General features: G+C 44.6%; 2 protein-coding genes across 3 annotated transcripts; one reads left to right on the top strand and one right to left on the bottom strand.

Annotated features, from left to right (window-relative positions):
• On the top strand, nucleotides 1-7,309 carry LOC100833124. The gene is made up of 9 exons (XM_014899524.2): nucleotides 1-229; nucleotides 325-528; nucleotides 1,429-1,652; nucleotides 2,064-2,125; nucleotides 3,931-4,173; nucleotides 4,282-4,411; nucleotides 6,054-6,388; nucleotides 6,570-6,711; nucleotides 6,790-7,309. The coding sequence occupies exons 1-9, from the start codon at nucleotides 220-222 to the stop codon at nucleotides 7,033-7,035; spliced, it is 1,596 nt and encodes a 531-aa protein (XP_014755010.1). The 5' UTR covers nucleotides 1-219; the 3' UTR covers nucleotides 7,036-7,309.
• A 6,211-nt stretch (nucleotides 7,310-13,520) lies between these two features.
• Nucleotides 13,521-16,528, bottom strand: LOC100844646 (protein WRKY1). Of its 2 annotated transcripts, XM_010234151.3 has the most exons (4): nucleotides 16,351-16,527; nucleotides 15,114-15,970; nucleotides 14,901-15,029; nucleotides 13,521-14,195 (listed from the first exon to the last, which is right to left on the bottom strand). In XM_010234151.3, the coding sequence occupies exons 2-4, from the start codon at nucleotides 15,866-15,868 to the stop codon at nucleotides 14,042-14,044; spliced, it is 1,038 nt and encodes a 345-aa protein (XP_010232453.1). In that variant the 5' UTR covers nucleotides 15,869-15,970; nucleotides 16,351-16,527; the 3' UTR covers nucleotides 13,521-14,041. The 2 variants fall into 2 exon arrangements, with proteins under 2 accessions (XP_010232453.1, XP_003562250.1); XM_003562202.4 differs by having other exon boundaries at nucleotides 14,901-15,026; nucleotides 15,114-16,528.
• Between the last annotated feature and the right edge of the window lie 210 nt (nucleotides 16,529-16,738).

Raw genomic sequence — 16,738 nt, 5'->3', positions numbered from 1 at the left:
CGAAGACAGGCAGACAGGCGACATCTTCATGTGTATCCAGTTCCAGTATAAGTACTCGCTCCCTCATGCCCCCTTCCCTTTCATCCAAAAAAAGGAGTAAACGGAAACGAACGGCATACATATACAGTGTCGGAGTGTCCTCAGTTTCTCATCCGGTGTGGTTACTTGGATCCTCTCTTCGATCTCCGCATTTGGGAGCCGTCTCCGCTACTCACCACCATGCACAGAGGCAAGACCAGTATCTCCGTGCGCTTCATTTCATTCAGTTCATTTGGTCTCATGCATACATCTCTTGTTGCTCTGTTTCTCTTTGTTGCTTTGCAGATGGATTGGGCAGGCTGCTGCTACTCCACGTCGCCGCGCTGTCCACGGCCGCCGGCGCGGTCGCGGCTGCCGCCGTGCTGCGGCGGCAGCGGCGGCGGCGGCAGGCGAGGAAGCAGGAGTGGCCAGCCATGCTGGAAATGCCGAGGCTGCAGATGGCTGAACACGGCGGCGTCGAGCACCTCGAGAAGTTCTCCCACTACGTTGGTCAGTCGCCATTTTTTTCTTCCTTCCGGTGCTAAAATTTCTTGTGCATCCAATTATTATTTTTCATTTCTCGCCGCCTTTTTCTTAGAGGAAGTTCTATTGAAATTTAAGTTGCCGTTCGTTGTGAATTACTGTCGCACATACGTTGGTTGCTGTCTGTCCGCTGGATGTTTGCGCCGTGCGTCATTGTTGTCCCCAAAAAGGATTTTGTGTTGATAAAATAGTATCCACTTGAAAAGAGAAAAACAACAAAAACATGCATGGTCCCAACAGGATACGAAACGAGATCCCAAAATAAAAAGTATTCCTTTCTGATTGACACGGGCACTGCTGCTTTAATTGGCGATTAGCACATCGCCACTGATTTCTACATGGAAAATAAACAACACATGGCCCGGCTAGTTCAGTTGGTAAAAATAGTTATTCTTCCCTTGCCCACGGCTATTCCTGGCCCGTACAGCGACTCTGCATCCCCCGTTCAGGCATGCCAATGCTCACGTGCTGTACTGAATTGTTCTTCAATATGCATTTAAAAGAGCTCAGGGGTCAGGATAAAACTGTTTGACAGACAGAACGAAAAGAAAAATCAGATAATGATGGCACTGCATTTGCTCCCGTGTCTAGCTGACTGGGTTGGGACCCCGCTGTCGAGGACTCGAGATCGACTCGTAGATGCTACGGCTACGGCGATGCCCGCCAACGTGGGCTCATCAGAGCCGTCAAAATTTCCATCCGGTTCAAGCTAGAGAATTCGTGTCGTAGAAAGCATAATTAAGAAGAGAACCAAGAAGCATGAGCTCGAGATCAGAGTCAGTTTAATTCATTTCTGTACAAGAGCCAAAATAAATAAAATCGGTTAATTAATTTCCTATCTATATATCTACTGTATGTACGATGCAGCCAGGCAGCTGGGTTTCGAGGACGTTAGGGAGTGCCCGCAGCTGTGCAAAGTGGCCAACAACTACCTGAGGAAGAGCAACAACTGCCTGGACGACATCTACGACCTCCTCGCCGACGTCCCGGACGCAGAGTCGCTCTACGTCAACCTCGTGGAGGAGCTCGACAAATGCATCCTTGGCTACTTTGCCTTCCACTGGGATCTTGCCACCACTCTCATCAGCCAGGTACCTATATGCCTTCCTTACCTTTTTACTCCCTTAATTTGTGTGTCTCTGTAAGCACACGTTCGTTTCAGACAATATGATTCCTCCCTTAATTTGTCCTTGCATAAAGTTCTTGATATATATATGATGCGCGCACGTACTTGTTCGCCAAGATAATGCTTTTGCGGGGACAAACAGTGGTTCTTGTTAGAATTAAAGGGAGATCGATGCCAAAGCTGGCACGATCAGAACCTCATCATCATCTTTGGCGGATCTGAAAGCAAAGTGGAGGTTGACCCATCGACCGACGTGTGCATATATATCCATGTCCACATATATATAGCACTAGTAGAACCGATATGATCGACGACGTAAATGCCGTGATTAACGTTAATTGCCATCATTCACGCGTGTACATGTATTAATATGCAGGCCTTGACCGTGGAGAGCGCCACCAGAAAGAAGTTGAGGAACTTGGTGCTGGAAGCTACCAGGTCAAAGTCAAACCCAACAATAACTTAATTTAGCTTCGTTTCATAAACGTGTTTACTACGTACCTTTTTTTTTCTATGTTTAAATTCATTTGGCAGCTTGTTATAATCTGCACGTACGTTTCTGTGCTTAGGAGAAAAAAGTTATTACTAGTCAGATAACTCAGTAGAAGTACCCTTGCAATACTGAATGATAATTGCATGATTTTTTGTAATATTGTGTTAACATTTCAAATAATTATACTCCGTACTATAATTTATTGGACCAAGACTGAATGATGTATGTCCTCCACAAGAGAATGTACGATGAAGAACTTTCCAAAAGGGATCTTTGATAAACATGTTTATGGGGGGGGGGAAGTACACTCGCAACCATCTTATACTTGTCGTTAGGTAGATGTCAATAATAGAAGAGATTGCTCATGATTTGCTTCTAGTATAAGCCATAAATGGAATCTTTTAGCACCTCCAACTGCGACTCTAAGTTTCCAACGAATCATTAGTATTTGTTTGTTTGACTGTTACGTATTAATCTACCTCAACCGATTTCCCTTTTCTTTTTCAATTTTTTTTTGTTTGACCAACTTAAATGTATGTAGTCCTTTTGCAGTCTTACATATGAGCTAGTTACAATTTCAGTCCTTTTGTGAAGTCTATATTTTAATAATTAATAAGTACTTCCTCCTTTTTTAAATATAAGATGTTATAATTGTTGTAAGTCAAATTTCTTAAAGTATCATTGTATATATTTTCTTAGTATTATTGATCGGAGATGTTAGTACCATTTTTTATAGATTTGATTAAACTTTTTTTTGACTTACAACAAAGTTATATCATCTTATATTTAGAAACGGAACCAAGAAAAGGCGACACGGGGGAATAGGCAACGTTAACCTATTAACATAATTCTTTCGCAAAAGGAAGAAGTCTGGCATTTGCATTAATTGATATGTACACAGCCTATTCTTCTAGCGGTCACCACAGTCCAAAGAATTTCTTTTATCAATAATGGCTAGGTAGAAGACTACGAATAATAACTGAATAATTAACAAAATAGTTTTTGTGTGAGGCCTGACACAAAAGTCGTTAAGAGTATATATGGCTAGACAGGAGCAGCTGTCTCTCATGCACTATAGCTGAATCAGCCATACACGTTAGTGTATTCATTAGTACTAATTGAAACCGCTAGGGCCGTAATCACGGAGTGGGCCAAGCCAGGTGGAGTCCTAGATGACAATATCATGCAAACGATATCAATGTTGGAGATTGTGAAGATATGTTAATTAATTAATTCTGGACCATATCATTGCAAGTTTATTTATATCTGTCTCCATCGTCCATTCAAACAAAGAAGGCAAACAAACAACCTACTAGTATTACAGTCGTTGGACCTAAACAGGAGTATACTACAATTACCATCCTGATAAAATTAAAGGTTAATTTAAATATGTAGGAGTACTCCACTTGCAAATGATACTCGCTCTTAGTTCCTACCTGCCCATGACTAGAGGAATTGTGTAACAAGGTGCAAACTTGCAACTGAAAAAGTGTCGTTTTCTCTTGAATGGTGTTTGCACACTTTGTGCCATCATATGCCACGTCATCTAGTGGGCCACGTGGCCACCTACTCCCATGCGTGCATCCGTGCAGAGGTCAATGCCACATTATGCCGCTGCTAATTAATGGTTGGATATATATATAGAGAGAGAGACACGATGGACGAATTCTCTGCAGCTAGCTAGCTGCAGGGGTGAGTAATAAGTTTACGGACTAATGAATTACTGTCCTTGAATTAATTTGGCGAGCAGGAAGCAGAGGTTCGAGAGGGTGACGCGTGACCTGAAGGTGACCCGTGTGTTCTCGACGCTGGTGGAGGAGATGAAGGCCATCGGCATCAGCACGGCCGGGATGAACGGCCACGACGATGAGGCGCCGCACGTCACCCCCGTCATGGCTCCCGTGGCGCACAAGGACCGCAGCCCGGTGCTGCTGCTCATGGGCGGCGGCATGGGCGCCGGCAAGAGCACCGTGCTCAAGGAGATACTCCAGGAGTACGTAAAGCTAGCGCTCAGCTAATTGATTAAATTTGCACATATAATTATACATGGATCATGCAAGGACCATGGTTGACTGATTAAGATGATTGAAATGTGGAACAGGCCGTTTTGGACGGAGGCAGGGGCGAAGGCGCTGGTGGTTGAGGCGGACGCCTTCAAGGAGACGGACGTGATCTACCGCGCCATCAGCTCCATGGGTCACCACAACGACATGCTCCAGACAGCAGAGCTGGTACGTATACTGTACCTTACGCATTTCATTAAGGCTGCGTTCTTTTCGGCTTCTAAGACCGGCTTCTTCTAGAAGCTGCTCTCACCTAGCTTCCTGGAGAAGCGGCATCTTACATTTAGCTAGCTTTCCAAATTAGTTTAGGCCAATCTAGTTTGTTAGCCTAATCAAATTTAGGTGGCAGTTTCTCCAAGAAGCTGGAGAAGGGCAGCTTCTCGGAAAAGCTGGTCCAGGAAGCCGGAAAAAACTGGCCCTAACAGTTTTGCTATTTCAACTATTTCTTAGTCGATCTTTTGATTCAATCGTTGAGATTTGTGTAAGATTAATGTAGATTCTACGGATAAAAATATCTGATTATCATCGCTCTGTCGACGTTATATTAGTTGATTGTTTGCCAGTTGATTATTATCACTCTGTCGACGTTACCGTTAGCCAGTCATACACATCAGTTGTTCACTCTTTCCCTTTAGTTTAAAGTAGCCGTACCTTATGTTCTCTCTTCGGATGGATCGGCTAGCTCCAGCTCAATCGCAAGTTGGAGATTTTTATTTATGCTTGTTGAAATGTTCAGACAAATGGAACTCCACTAGATACAAAAGCGAGTGACCAACCGCTTGATGGTAGAGCGAATCGATCACCTGCTAGCTAGCTACCACACGTGGATCGATCAGTAGCCTAGCTTAAGTGATACTCCATCCTAGCTACTGTAGCTGTCCGATCCGACCGACAGCTTGTTTGTACAGTTAGTAGTAATATTGCAATCAAGAGCAGACTGACTTGTACAAAGGCGACGAGAAACAGAGGCCTACCAAGTGGAGATCCGGGAATGTTAAATTACATGGACCTATCTTCGCGGGGTCCGCGTAATTGATAGAGAGACGATTCTGCTGTATTGAGTGGAGATCGATCGTGGAGATTAATTGGAATGGGCTGGGGGGGCTAACATGTTGGGATTCAGACAGCAACTAGTGCGACACAACTCCTCCCTGTCCCAGAGCGAATAATGGTTAGCTGTGCATGCCGAGTATTAGTGATCAGTACAGTGGACAGATTTTCAAACTCAAAGAAAAAGATTGTTACTTGATGATGTTGTTGGCTGCAGTTGCACTGTTGCTAGTACATACTCCACTAACTTCGTGCATGTACAAGACTACAATTCCACGAGGGTCTGTTCCACAACATACTCCGTAGTTATTACTACTCAAGTAGTGTATACACTAGCATAACTATTTTCTCCGACTGGAATTACTTGTCGAAATATTACATAGACGTTTTTTAAACATAAATACATTTATATTTGATCAAATTTGAGACAGATAATATAGGTCGGAGGGAGTATGTTTTTAGATAACTATGTTCTGAGAGAAAACTGATACTGTAATAAGTTTAGTTCCTAGAATTACCTTCTTGAGATTGGAAACCATCATCTTTTTCAAACTTCTTGTCACTGCATATGCACTCTAGATAAAATATCACTTCCATGCTCCATGGGCAGGAACTGGGGATAATAAGCAGGTTTAAGTAATCTGGGCCTGCATACAGTTTTAGCGCAACAATGCTACTGGACCGGGCCCTGGCGGGCGTTTTAAAATTGCTGCTGGGCTGATCATTAATTTTCGCGCGGGGGCGTTGTAACATAACACAGGTGCACCAGTCGTCGACGGACGCTGCGTCGTCGCTGCTGGTGACGGCGCTGAACGAGGGTCGGGACGTGATCCTGGACGGCACGCTCTCCTGGGAGCCCTTCGTCGAGCAGACCGTCGCCATGGCCCGTGCCGTGCACCGCCAGCGCTACCGCATGGGCGTCGGCTACAAGGTCCAAGACGACGGCACAATCAACGAGAACTACTGGGAGCCCGTCCCCGGCCACGAGGGCGAGCAGAACGGCGGCGCGGAAGAAGAAGGGGCGAGGAAGCCGTACCGGATCGAGGTCGTCGGCGTCGTCTGCGACGCCTACCTTGCCGTCGCAAGAGGGATCAGGTTAATTTACGATTTATGTTGTTGCATTCCCTCCGACTCATATTACTTGTCGTTGATTTGGTGCACTTTTGTACTAAATGTGCGACAATTAATATGGGTCGGAGGGAGTATAGCTTCTTTGTGATTTGACTTTACTTTGGATGCACGCGCATGTGCTGATGAGGAGAGGTTGTTGTTGCAGGAGAGCGATTATAACGGGGAGAGCTGTGAGAGTGAAGTCGCAGCTCATGTCGCACAAGAGGTTCGCGGCGAATTTCCAGAAGTACTGCCAGCTCGTCGACGGGGCCAAGCTATACAGTTCCAACTCCATGGGCTCCCCACAGGTAATAAATAATAAGCGGAGATTAATCAAACCAGGCATAGAGAGAGTTGTTAATTCTCTATCGATTTCATGTATGCAGCTGATCGCGTGGAAGGGCGGGATCAACGGCAGCCTGCTGGTGGAGCCGAACGAGATCGACTGCCTGGACAAGGTGGGCAACCTCAACGAGAAGGCCACCTCATTGCACGACCTCTACCCGGGCGGCGCCACCACCTGCGGCTCACGCTCCATCTGGGACGACATGATCGTGCCGCCGGCCCGCGCCGCCATCCAGCGAGAGCTCCGGGACGCCATCCGCTCCACAACAACACCAACCGCCTCCTAGCATCCCGCGAGATCCATGGTTTATACATACGGATCGTGCGTACTGTTGGTGGGTGTCTTTGAGAGTGCTGCAGCGTGTCATGGGTTTTTGGTGCAGAAAATGGGGAAAAACAGATTCCCCGGGTACATATGTTGTGAAATTTATTTATGGCAAGGGTGGCACTGCCTGTAAAGATGTTGAGGCTAGTAACTTGAAGAGAAAAATATGTTGGCACGTTGATTTGAGAATGGCTCGGGTAATTCCCTGAGCAGAGGAACACATATATGGCACCGTATCCTGTGAATCCGGAAGGCACTGTGCATCCGTGCATCCGGGGCGTTATCAACCATTCGATTCACGTCCAACGACACCGATCAGAAACTTGGGTAATTTTCACATAGACGCCCGCGGCCCTTCTATGTTACTGGATTATTTCGCAAGAACCCCCTCACCTAAGCGCTGGTCTCCTAAATCCAATTTCACTCTCCATTATGTATTCGTCTGCTTCCCCAAATCTCCAATCCCACTGCGGCTCTGACGTGCCCCTAGGCAGAGACCGAAGAGCAGCAACGGCAACAAAGATCCGGTGTATTGGCGGTGTTGGACTATCCTGATAACTGCGGCTTGTGGTGGAGAACTGCACAGTGAAGGTGGAGGCTGCGACGACCCGGCGGCCGACGACGCAAAGACCCACATATGCCATGACCACATCGTGGACGGCGACCTTTCTCACCCTGTTAGGCTGGCAGGCGTCTGCCCGAAAGTAACATGTGAATTTGTGTCGGTGAATTAAAATTGCAAGGTTTTGGTGAAAGAATCAGAAAGAGGAACAGCGCAACACTGAAAAAGATTGGCAATCACCATGATGCATAAGTTATTTAATTGAACAGTATAGCTCAAAGTACTTACACAACGAGGAACAATTGCTACCTTTTTTAGTGTTCTGAACCGCACACTTGGGCTTTCTGAATTCTTCAATCTGTTGGCCGACCCCATTATTGCTCTAAAAAGTTACGGAGTACTAATCTCATGTACCTTAAAATTGAGGAGTTTATTCAAATCTAAAGGGAGGCAAGTTTCCTGCAGAAGCCGGAAGATGAAACCATTTTTCCAATCCATGGAAGCTCCACCCTTTATGTCCGGCTCACTGGACCGTGAATTCCGACGAAGAAAAATAATCAACATGGCTACCCTTGATCGCTTCTTGCCGTAATGCCGTCCCATGCACAACGCCCTGGGTTGCTGTTGAGGCCGGCACTGCTTGCCTTTTCAGGTTTGACGGCGCATGAGCGTGGTTGGCGAGGCGTCGGACGAGGTAACCAGGGTCGGTCGACAGGATATTGAGGTAGGGCAATAGGGGCTAATTGCAAAGTTGCAGACCAAAAAACCAAGACGGAGGCAGATGGCAGGCGTGTATTTGAAAATTTTCATGGTGTTACTGATCCAGGCGTTGGGTGTGGATCGACCGGCCGAGAGACCGTGCATGCACAGATGCACGGTTCCACCCAGATTCACAGGATACGGCCCCACATATATTTACTGAAACAGAGGAGTACTATTTTGAAATGAAGAGAGTAATGGCAAAACACTAGCCAGTTCAGTACCTTAAATTCTTGCGAACAAACTATTATATTGTGATAGAAAAATATCCAGACTGAAAATGGTTAAATGTCGCGCCTCAGTGTTCCGGTGGAATGCAGATGAGATATTTGTGTGCTTGAAGATGGACAGGTCCTACGCCAGGAGAGCTGATACAGGCTTGTTTCTCAAAACAAGAAAACAAGACATGCACTGGAGTTTTTCTCATGTACTGTACTGCAAGCAGAGAATCAGACTCAGTCAGTTGTTGGTTCCTTTGGTGGCCTGGTACTCTGGTATCCTATCTCCTTGATCCATTAATTTGTTGATTTCCCTTTTCCCTGTGGAATATGGGGTCGTCAACGCGCACGTTGCGGTCTTTGTCAGGGCCCATGCATAGACAGGTTAGCCAAGTTGACTAGCTCAGATAAGGGCCGATTGTGGAGAGGGGCTAACCGATCTTTCTTACACAGTATAAGTGGTCCTAGCATCTCTTGTCCATATATATCATTGTCAGTAATGTAGATAAAGTCCTGTAGTACCAAAGAAAACTTGTTTGATTTGGGCCACCATAGACCATAGTTAGCTCATCCCTACACAATTAGTTAGGCTTTGCCGAGTTAGGTTGGGTTCGGTCAGGCGTTCAGATCTGAGAAGGCTCCCGTCTTGCCAATACACAAGCTGAAACCTGGGCCTGTGACCCTGGACGCCATCCACTTATACTTCAACACCCCCCCCCCTCACGTGTGACTCTTTCAAGTCTAAACGTGGAACGAAAGTATTTCACAATATAATTGTGGTAACCGGGTCTCGAAGTCAAATCCGCTAGCCTCTGATACTATGAAGAGCTTCATGCGCTAGCCAACGCAACAAAAAGATTCAATCATGGAAGTGACAAGGCAATTAATTATACTTCAACACTGATTTTAGTTGGCGACTTTTTTTTCGATATTCTAGTCAAAAGTCTAGCCTCCCACCTTGGTATCTCCACCTCCACGGTGGGTAGCCAAACAATGTGACTATATATTCCCTAAAAAGAAAATCATAGTGTCGCAAGCGTCGGGCGACCAAATAAATCGCATGCAAGCATACCATATGCGAGGCACGGATATCTTATCCGGTTATCCCTCTACACAATGCAATACCATCTAAGGCCTATTTCGGTTAGCAAAATACTGGTGGGGATTGGCAGGAACTGTTGGGATTTTACTTCAAATCCCCGCCTATCCTCTGCAATCCCCCAGGGATGGGCAGGGGCAGAACCGAACGGGGCCTAAGATGACAGTGTAGTGTTGTTTTTTCTCAAAGAACATCCATCCTTTGGAGCAAAACTGTGCATATAAAAAAAATTCAATGAAAAGAAGGGAAATACAAGAAAGATACAAAAATCCATTTCTCCAAGGTTTCTTTTCTCAACACCAGCTTGCTTGATTGCCATCGAGGGGAGGATTTGCCAAGTTGACTGAAAAACAGATACCGACTTGCATTCAGATCTCTATTCCAATCAGAAAATAAAGTCTATCGTCAAAGGAATTACATCTCTGGTTTGATCTATCAAAAGAAATTATTAGGTGGGAATGAACAAGATTATGTCGGGGTAGTTCATGATGAACTCACTATAATTGTTGAAGCATAACTGTATAAGTGAGTTGTTTTCCTCAAAAAAATATAAGTGAGTTGTTCACCTATTCTCATATGTTCAAGTTATTAGGTGAAGTCACCGTGTTCATCGATCGATACAGAAGCCGAGAGACTTTCCTCCTTTCCGAAAAAAGGGTGAAGTGACTGCTATGCAAATAACAATGCTTAGAGCTAGTCAAGAATTATTGAGTTCAAGGCCCAGAATTCTCAATCTGAAACATAAATCTCAAGTCAGTTGTTCATGTTTAGATGTAACTTTTTAATTAAAAAAGTTTTTAACTGCTAAAAGAGTATATGAGAGGTGAGAGTGGCTCTCTATTTCCGGCCAAGAAAGCGCATGTTTGTTCTTGGCACATGCAGCTTGTACTAGAAAAAAAGAGAGAACAAAATCATCAGATTATTTGAAGCAGTAAAATAGAAGGACAACACAATCCTTCTGTACACATGCACTCTGCCAAACAAAAAGTTTCAAGATAGCACTCACTTTTCTGCTACTCCAACCTCAAAACCAATTGGTGTTAAACTAAAGAATACAATGTGACAGGTAACAAAACAAGAAAATGAAACAGTATAATTCAGATAATAATTCCTGCTTACAGTTTTCATACATCTGGGTCACGTATACTGTTTTAATTTAGCAAAATGGCGCTGTAGTTTAGTTGAAAAATCCTATACACGAAATCCTACTGGAAGCAAGAGGTTAAGGACGACATATGGATGGCGTGGTAGCCCTGCGTGATGGCGATTTGAAAAAGAGGCAATTGAAAAAACCAGAGTGTGCGTTCTGCTTGAGAAAGAATTTGTTCACCATTTATTCTTTGATCGTGTAGTTGCTAGATCCATTTGGTGTGTTATTTCAGACTTTTTTCATAGGCAGCTGGGTACTGATCTTGAATCGTTGCTAGGCTCTGGATTTCAAATTAAAAAAAAACGCTGCTTCAAATTCCATATGTGCTGCTGTCCTATGGAGCATTTGGAAATTCAGAAATAATATCATCTTTAACAATGCAATTTGGTTAAGCTCTAAGAAAATCTGGTGGCTAATCCATCGTTCTGTACAAAAATGGAAACTATCTTCAAGCTGGAGATGCTGGAGTTGGTCGAGGGTTTTTGTATCCACCTGCATTTGGTGTTGCAGGCACCCCCCCGCTTGGCTTGTCACTGATGGCATTTGAATCTTCCTCTGCTGCCATGTTATGAGATGCGCTCCTGGTAGACTATGCATGCCTCAAGATCTCCGATCAGTCACCCCCTCCCCTCCATGATGGGCTTCATGTGCCGTCGCTCCCGAGCCTGGTGTGCCCCCTAGAGATTGGCAGCACATCGCCGCAGCCATCACCCTTGAGGAAGAACAAGATGTTGTTAGCCTAATCTACATGTAGCATGTGTTGCCCTGCGTGGCTCGCTGAGCCTTCATGCCAGCTGGAAGGAGAACTTTACCATTTGTCGTAGCCTAGTCTACCTATAGAAACTGCTGCCGGAAACTCGCTACTTGAATGGTACCGGGTTTCAATGAAAGTTGGGACGGGGGACGTTGTCCCTGATCATCTAAACAAAATCATCGTTGATTGATTAACATGTATGAATGGCTTAATAGTGGAGCTCGAGTTTGCAGCACTCAGCTTTAAGAATACGTCGGGATCATGGGAAAGGGTCAGAGGTTGCCCAATCCAGTTTCGACAGAGGTCCGACGAGCCAAATTTGTTGCTAACGAGCCCAAATCGACAAAGCCACATCACGAACGTGTGACCGTCACAGGTTAGCGAATTTAGGATTTTTAAGTTGCATACTTTATTTCCAAGTGACGTGTTACAATGATTCTGGGTGTCCTCCTGCGAGTGGTTAATATATGTTGCAGAAGTGTTTCTTTGTTGTTGCCGGCATTGTTACTATGCATTGGTTTCTCATGTTGCATGCTGCTACCTCTTCTTACCGTTAACGAAATGCACTCTTATCGCTTGCCCAAACAAAATTTATTGTGTATGCTTCTTTGAAATGCTGCAACATTGCTGCGTGTTTCTTTTCCTACGGCAACATATCATGCATGGTCATGGGCTCATGTCATATGCTCTGCTCTGCCCTCTGCTTGTTTTGATTTTTCTTTTGTCAATAAAAGCTCTGCCCCTTTTTTTTTTGGCTACTACGAGCTAGTATCAAGCAAATCCGTCCCAGCAAGTCACAGACACAAGTAGTCCCGATCATTTCGAAAACTGTTCCAAAAGATAAGAGGGAAATGTATACGCAAGCGATTCGGTGATGATTATGCAATATTATTGCTTGGGGACACAGCATCCGGCCAGACCGTTACGGCAGTAGTACATCATAACAGGTTTGACGATTCCTCCGATTCTAGTAGCAGGTATGCGGCAAGTTTAAAGGTTATGTACTTCATGCTTCACTAAAAAAAAGATCGAATCTTTGTTTCTTTTTCATGACTAGTGCATAGTTCATTTATTTTCGGTCCAGTGCAAAATGCTTGGAGTGTAATGCAAGAATCGGCAAGCATTATAATAGGGCGTTTCTGTAAGAATCAAACTGGTGTGCGCCTTTTTTATAATTGGCTTAGCTCTGTGTGGAATCCACAGGGGTGTTTCGTTTTTCCATAGCAAGAACATAGGATGTTAGATATTAAGGAACAAGTACCGCTTTTCCATTTATTTTGTAGGATTCGATAGAAATACTATCCATACCCCTGTGTCACAAACGCAATTTTAGATTATTATGTTTAACATATAAAAGTTAACCCCTAAAAAACATAATCTTTTGAGACTCCTTTAGAAAAAATTCAGACATTTTACACTGCCTTTGAATGTGCAACGTGACACTGCGATAGTTTTATTCTTCACATAGTCTATGTTTAACACTTGTATTTGTTTACCCCTATGTTTTTCTTACTATTTTTGCTATATGTTTCACACCGCTTTGTTTCAAACGAGCTCTATAGATAATGAACTTTGGCCATGTTCAACTAAAAATAATTTTGATGCAAATCTTTTTTTTTAAGAAAGACAAAAGGCTGTGACATGATAGTTAATTCGTACAAAAATAATTTATCTGTGTCCTTTCAAAAAGAAGAAAGTATAAAAAGAAGGATTAATGTATTCAATATCGAATAAGCGGCTAAATTTACTTTTTTTTTGCAAGGAACACAAATTTTCATGTTTTATTAAAAAAGTTGGAATTTTGTAAAACATCCCAAATATGCTCACACGTAGCAACTCAATATCCCTAAAAACAAAGAAAAATAAAACACATAAATAATTGGCAATTATATGACAAGACATAAATGAGCAAAAGACATGCTTAGCCAAAGGATCGGAAGGAAAGCGAGACTAAACAGTGATCTTGTGACGCTACAAGAATACCTAACCGGATTTTCTTTTTTTTCCCCTGTTTTTATTCAAAACTAGCTTGTGTGCACTTGGTACAAAAGGAGGGAGAGCCGAGTGAATCGAGAAGATTTGTTCTGATAACTTCCTCATTTTCCAATCTTACACAACTGCCATCCCCCCCAATTTCTATCTTAACCTTCAAACTCTTCGCACTCCCTCCTGAGCGAAAAATCTCAGCTGTCCTATCTAACATCCTGTTCCACCCTGTCATCATTTTGATACCTCCTTTAAGGGAGAAGAACATTTTTGCATCCTCTCACTTCACACACTCACCACAAAACATGCAGGTCAGAAGGCAAGTCAGCACATCAACTGCTCAAATGGATCCCATATTTGTCACTTTGCAATCCTAATTTAGGAGAAAAGCCCACTCTTCCATCAACAAGAGCTGGCGACTTGTCTTTCCTGAAGACTATCTAAGCCTGCGCAGACTGAGCAGACTGAGTTGGCATTCGTGTATGGTTGTGTTCACCCTCGTACGTAACAATGAGCATCGACGGATCATCCACGCACCGCTCAACATGCTTCCTCGCTGGGCAGCCCCTCACACTGCTGCATTTGTAGTAGCCCCTGCATGTTGCTCAAGCAATTAATGGTTAGTGTTTTCACGAGACAAATTAAGAATAGCAACCTGGTAGGTTGGAGATAAAAATAGAAGTACAAAGAATCATGTTTCTATATCCAGTGTTTGCTAGAAATGGGAGAAGATATGTGCCAATTTAGACAACCATATTCATGTGATTGCCACTGCTGCGTATATCTATGTTTGTGCATTTTATTATCAAGATATTTAAGGTAGATACAAGGTGGGCAGGCGATATGGATGGGATTATTATAGAGTGAATCACCATAGCATGAACTCAGTTGCATTAAGTGGCCACTTTAAGACTCATTATTGATCTAATTTCCAGAAGTGCACGAAGAATGACATCATCCAACAAATTGTTTAATGTCATAGCAATAAGGTATCGACAGCTCTTAGATACCGAATCACCTCGAGGATAGAAAACATACATGTACAGCACCCAAGAAATATGTCTTGTGGAAAAAGTGTGTTCTGATTATCATTGACACATTATTTATCAGAAAGCACTTGAGTAGCCCAGGGAGATGAGCATCTGCGCATCCTATTATAACATGGCGAATGATCACGCCTTTACTACTAATAAAGTTAATGTGCTATGGTGATTATAGCATCATCATGACTAATTCCCATCACTGTAAAATCAAGAATACACATGCAAAGAAAAAGGACTTAAATGTTCAGTTCATTACCTGGGATGCGGGGAACCCTTGATTGGCTTCTGCCCATACTTCCTCCATGAGTATTCATCTGGAGGTATATCAGCAATTTTATTACTAATTGCGGGAACTTTAATCGTCCTCTTCACCCGCAATTTCCTGCTAAAATAGGGGAGACAGAAAATCTGATTGTATTCTACCTTTAACAGAAAACAATATTCAAAAACACTAAGCTAACGGATTTACCTCCTCTTTGAGCAGTGGCATCTGCCAGTTGCAGTGCACTTGCCATTCCCATCCTCCCCACGTCCTGAGCATCGCCTCCTTGGTGCCTGCTGCGCATTGACGGGGTCACTCATCGCAGGCCCACCAATCAAATGGAATGATGAGGACTTTGCATCCAGGCTGGCCACACTACCATCCATGCTCAAAGATGACATGAAGGATCTTGCAGACGACATTGTCCCCGTGCCACTGGGGCTGTCAAACTTCAAGTTAATCCCACTATTGCTTCTCTTGAACATCTCAGCCTGCATTTTCTGCTGTTGGTGCTGATGCTGGAACTGATACCGTGATACATTGCCAAACTGGAAATGTGCAGACAATGGCTGGACCAGCTTGGGAGGTCCTCCAATTTGATGCGTGCTCTGTGAATCCAGAGTTTTGTTTCTAGGATATACCTGTGCAGAGCTAGTCGAAGGATGGGCACTATTCAGCACCACCACCGGGGTGTTACCATCCAAGAAGCCCTTCTGGCTCAAGAAGCCTGGAGTCTGTCTCCTGCTGACAACCTTAGCTCTAGGATGGGTTCCTCCGGCAGCTGGTGATCCTCCTCCTTCGTTGCTGAGGAGTTTAGCCACCTTCCTAAACCTTGCACAGGCTTCATCCGTCCCCTGAGCTATGCTCCTGAGCTGCGCCGGGTCTTGGCTCTGGGAGAGCAAGGCTAGCACTCTGTGGCAGCTCTCCACGGCTACCCTGTTCGCCTCCTCCACTTCCTCCATTACTCACCACACCAAATGGCCAAAATAACAGAAACAGATAGAGAAACGATCCTGTCGTGAATTCCTCACAAGCAACTCACCTCCTTGGCTACCACAGCAGATCTGAACATCAGAAAGTGAGAGGGAAAATTACTCAGATCTCAGAAAAGCTCACCACGGCAGCTATTTACTCGCAAAGCCACGCAGCAGACATCAGAGCAGCCTCAGGCTCAGGAACCAATAAATCGTTCTCGGACCAGATCGCCCTCTCCACAAGAATTCCCAGAAGCGGCAGGAGTGAGAACCAAGCCGGACGTCGACGACCGCGGGGGAGGAATTCGCGGCACCAAGAAGCGACCACGGTGGGCAGTTTCTTGCGTGCAATCGCATCAAACAGGGCAACAACCCCACAAGATTCCCCCCAGCAAGAACTCGCCGAAGCAAGCACCAATCGGTGCCACACCCGCACGCAGAAACGCCGCGAGAGAGCTAGCGAAACTCACCGTCAGGGAGGATCCACGTATGACGGCCTGTGAATCTAGACTTGCGACTGCGAGCTCGGAGGCAACGGTCGTCGCCCACCGGAGACTTAGTGGAAGGAAGGTGTGAAAGAGGAAGAAGATGGAACGAAGACCAGGCGACGGAAGGGAAGCAGGGGAAGAAGAAATAATTCCCGTTTCTCTCTCCTTGTTTTTGCAGTCGAGGCCGGCGGTTCATATAATATTGCGATCTGGCCCCTCCCACCTTTGAAAAAGCGACCCCAGTTGGCGTTGTTTATTACGGGGCTGTATTAAAAAACCATGTCGTTTCATGAATCTGAACCGTTGGGACTGTCGAAGGGAAGCGATGGACGGATGGAGATGGGTTTTGCTTTAGTTTATTAGTGAGCAG

Source organism: Brachypodium distachyon, chromosome 1 (genome assembly GCF_000005505.3).
Source record: "Brachypodium distachyon strain Bd21 chromosome 1, Brachypodium_distachyon_v3.0, whole genome shotgun sequence".
NCBI classification, from domain to species: Eukaryota; Viridiplantae; Streptophyta; class Magnoliopsida; order Poales; family Poaceae; genus Brachypodium; species Brachypodium distachyon.
Note: the sequence above shows the minus strand (reverse complement) of the source record. Positions and strands in the feature narration are given on the sequence as shown.

Coding starts and splice junctions, on each gene's coding strand:
- LOC100844646 (XM_010234151.3), bottom strand. CDS start 15,868: ATGGAGGAAGTGGAGGAGGCGAACAGGGTAGCCGTGGAGAGCTGCCAC. Junction 15,030..15,113: donor TGCCACTGCTCAAAGAGGAG/GTAAATCCGTTA, acceptor CCCCTATTTTAG/CAGGAAATTGCGGGTGAAGA. Junction 14,196..14,900: donor AAGGGTTCCCCGCATCCCAG/GTAATGAACTGA, acceptor AGCAACATGCAG/GGGCTACTACAAATGCAGCA.
- LOC100833124 (XM_014899524.2), top strand. Junction 529..1,428: donor GAAGTTCTCCCACTACGTTG/GTCAGTCGCCAT, acceptor TGTACGATGCAG/CCAGGCAGCTGGGTTTCGAG. Junction 2,126..3,930: donor TTGGTGCTGGAAGCTACCAG/GTCAAAGTCAAA, acceptor TTTGGCGAGCAG/GAAGCAGAGGTTCGAGAGGG.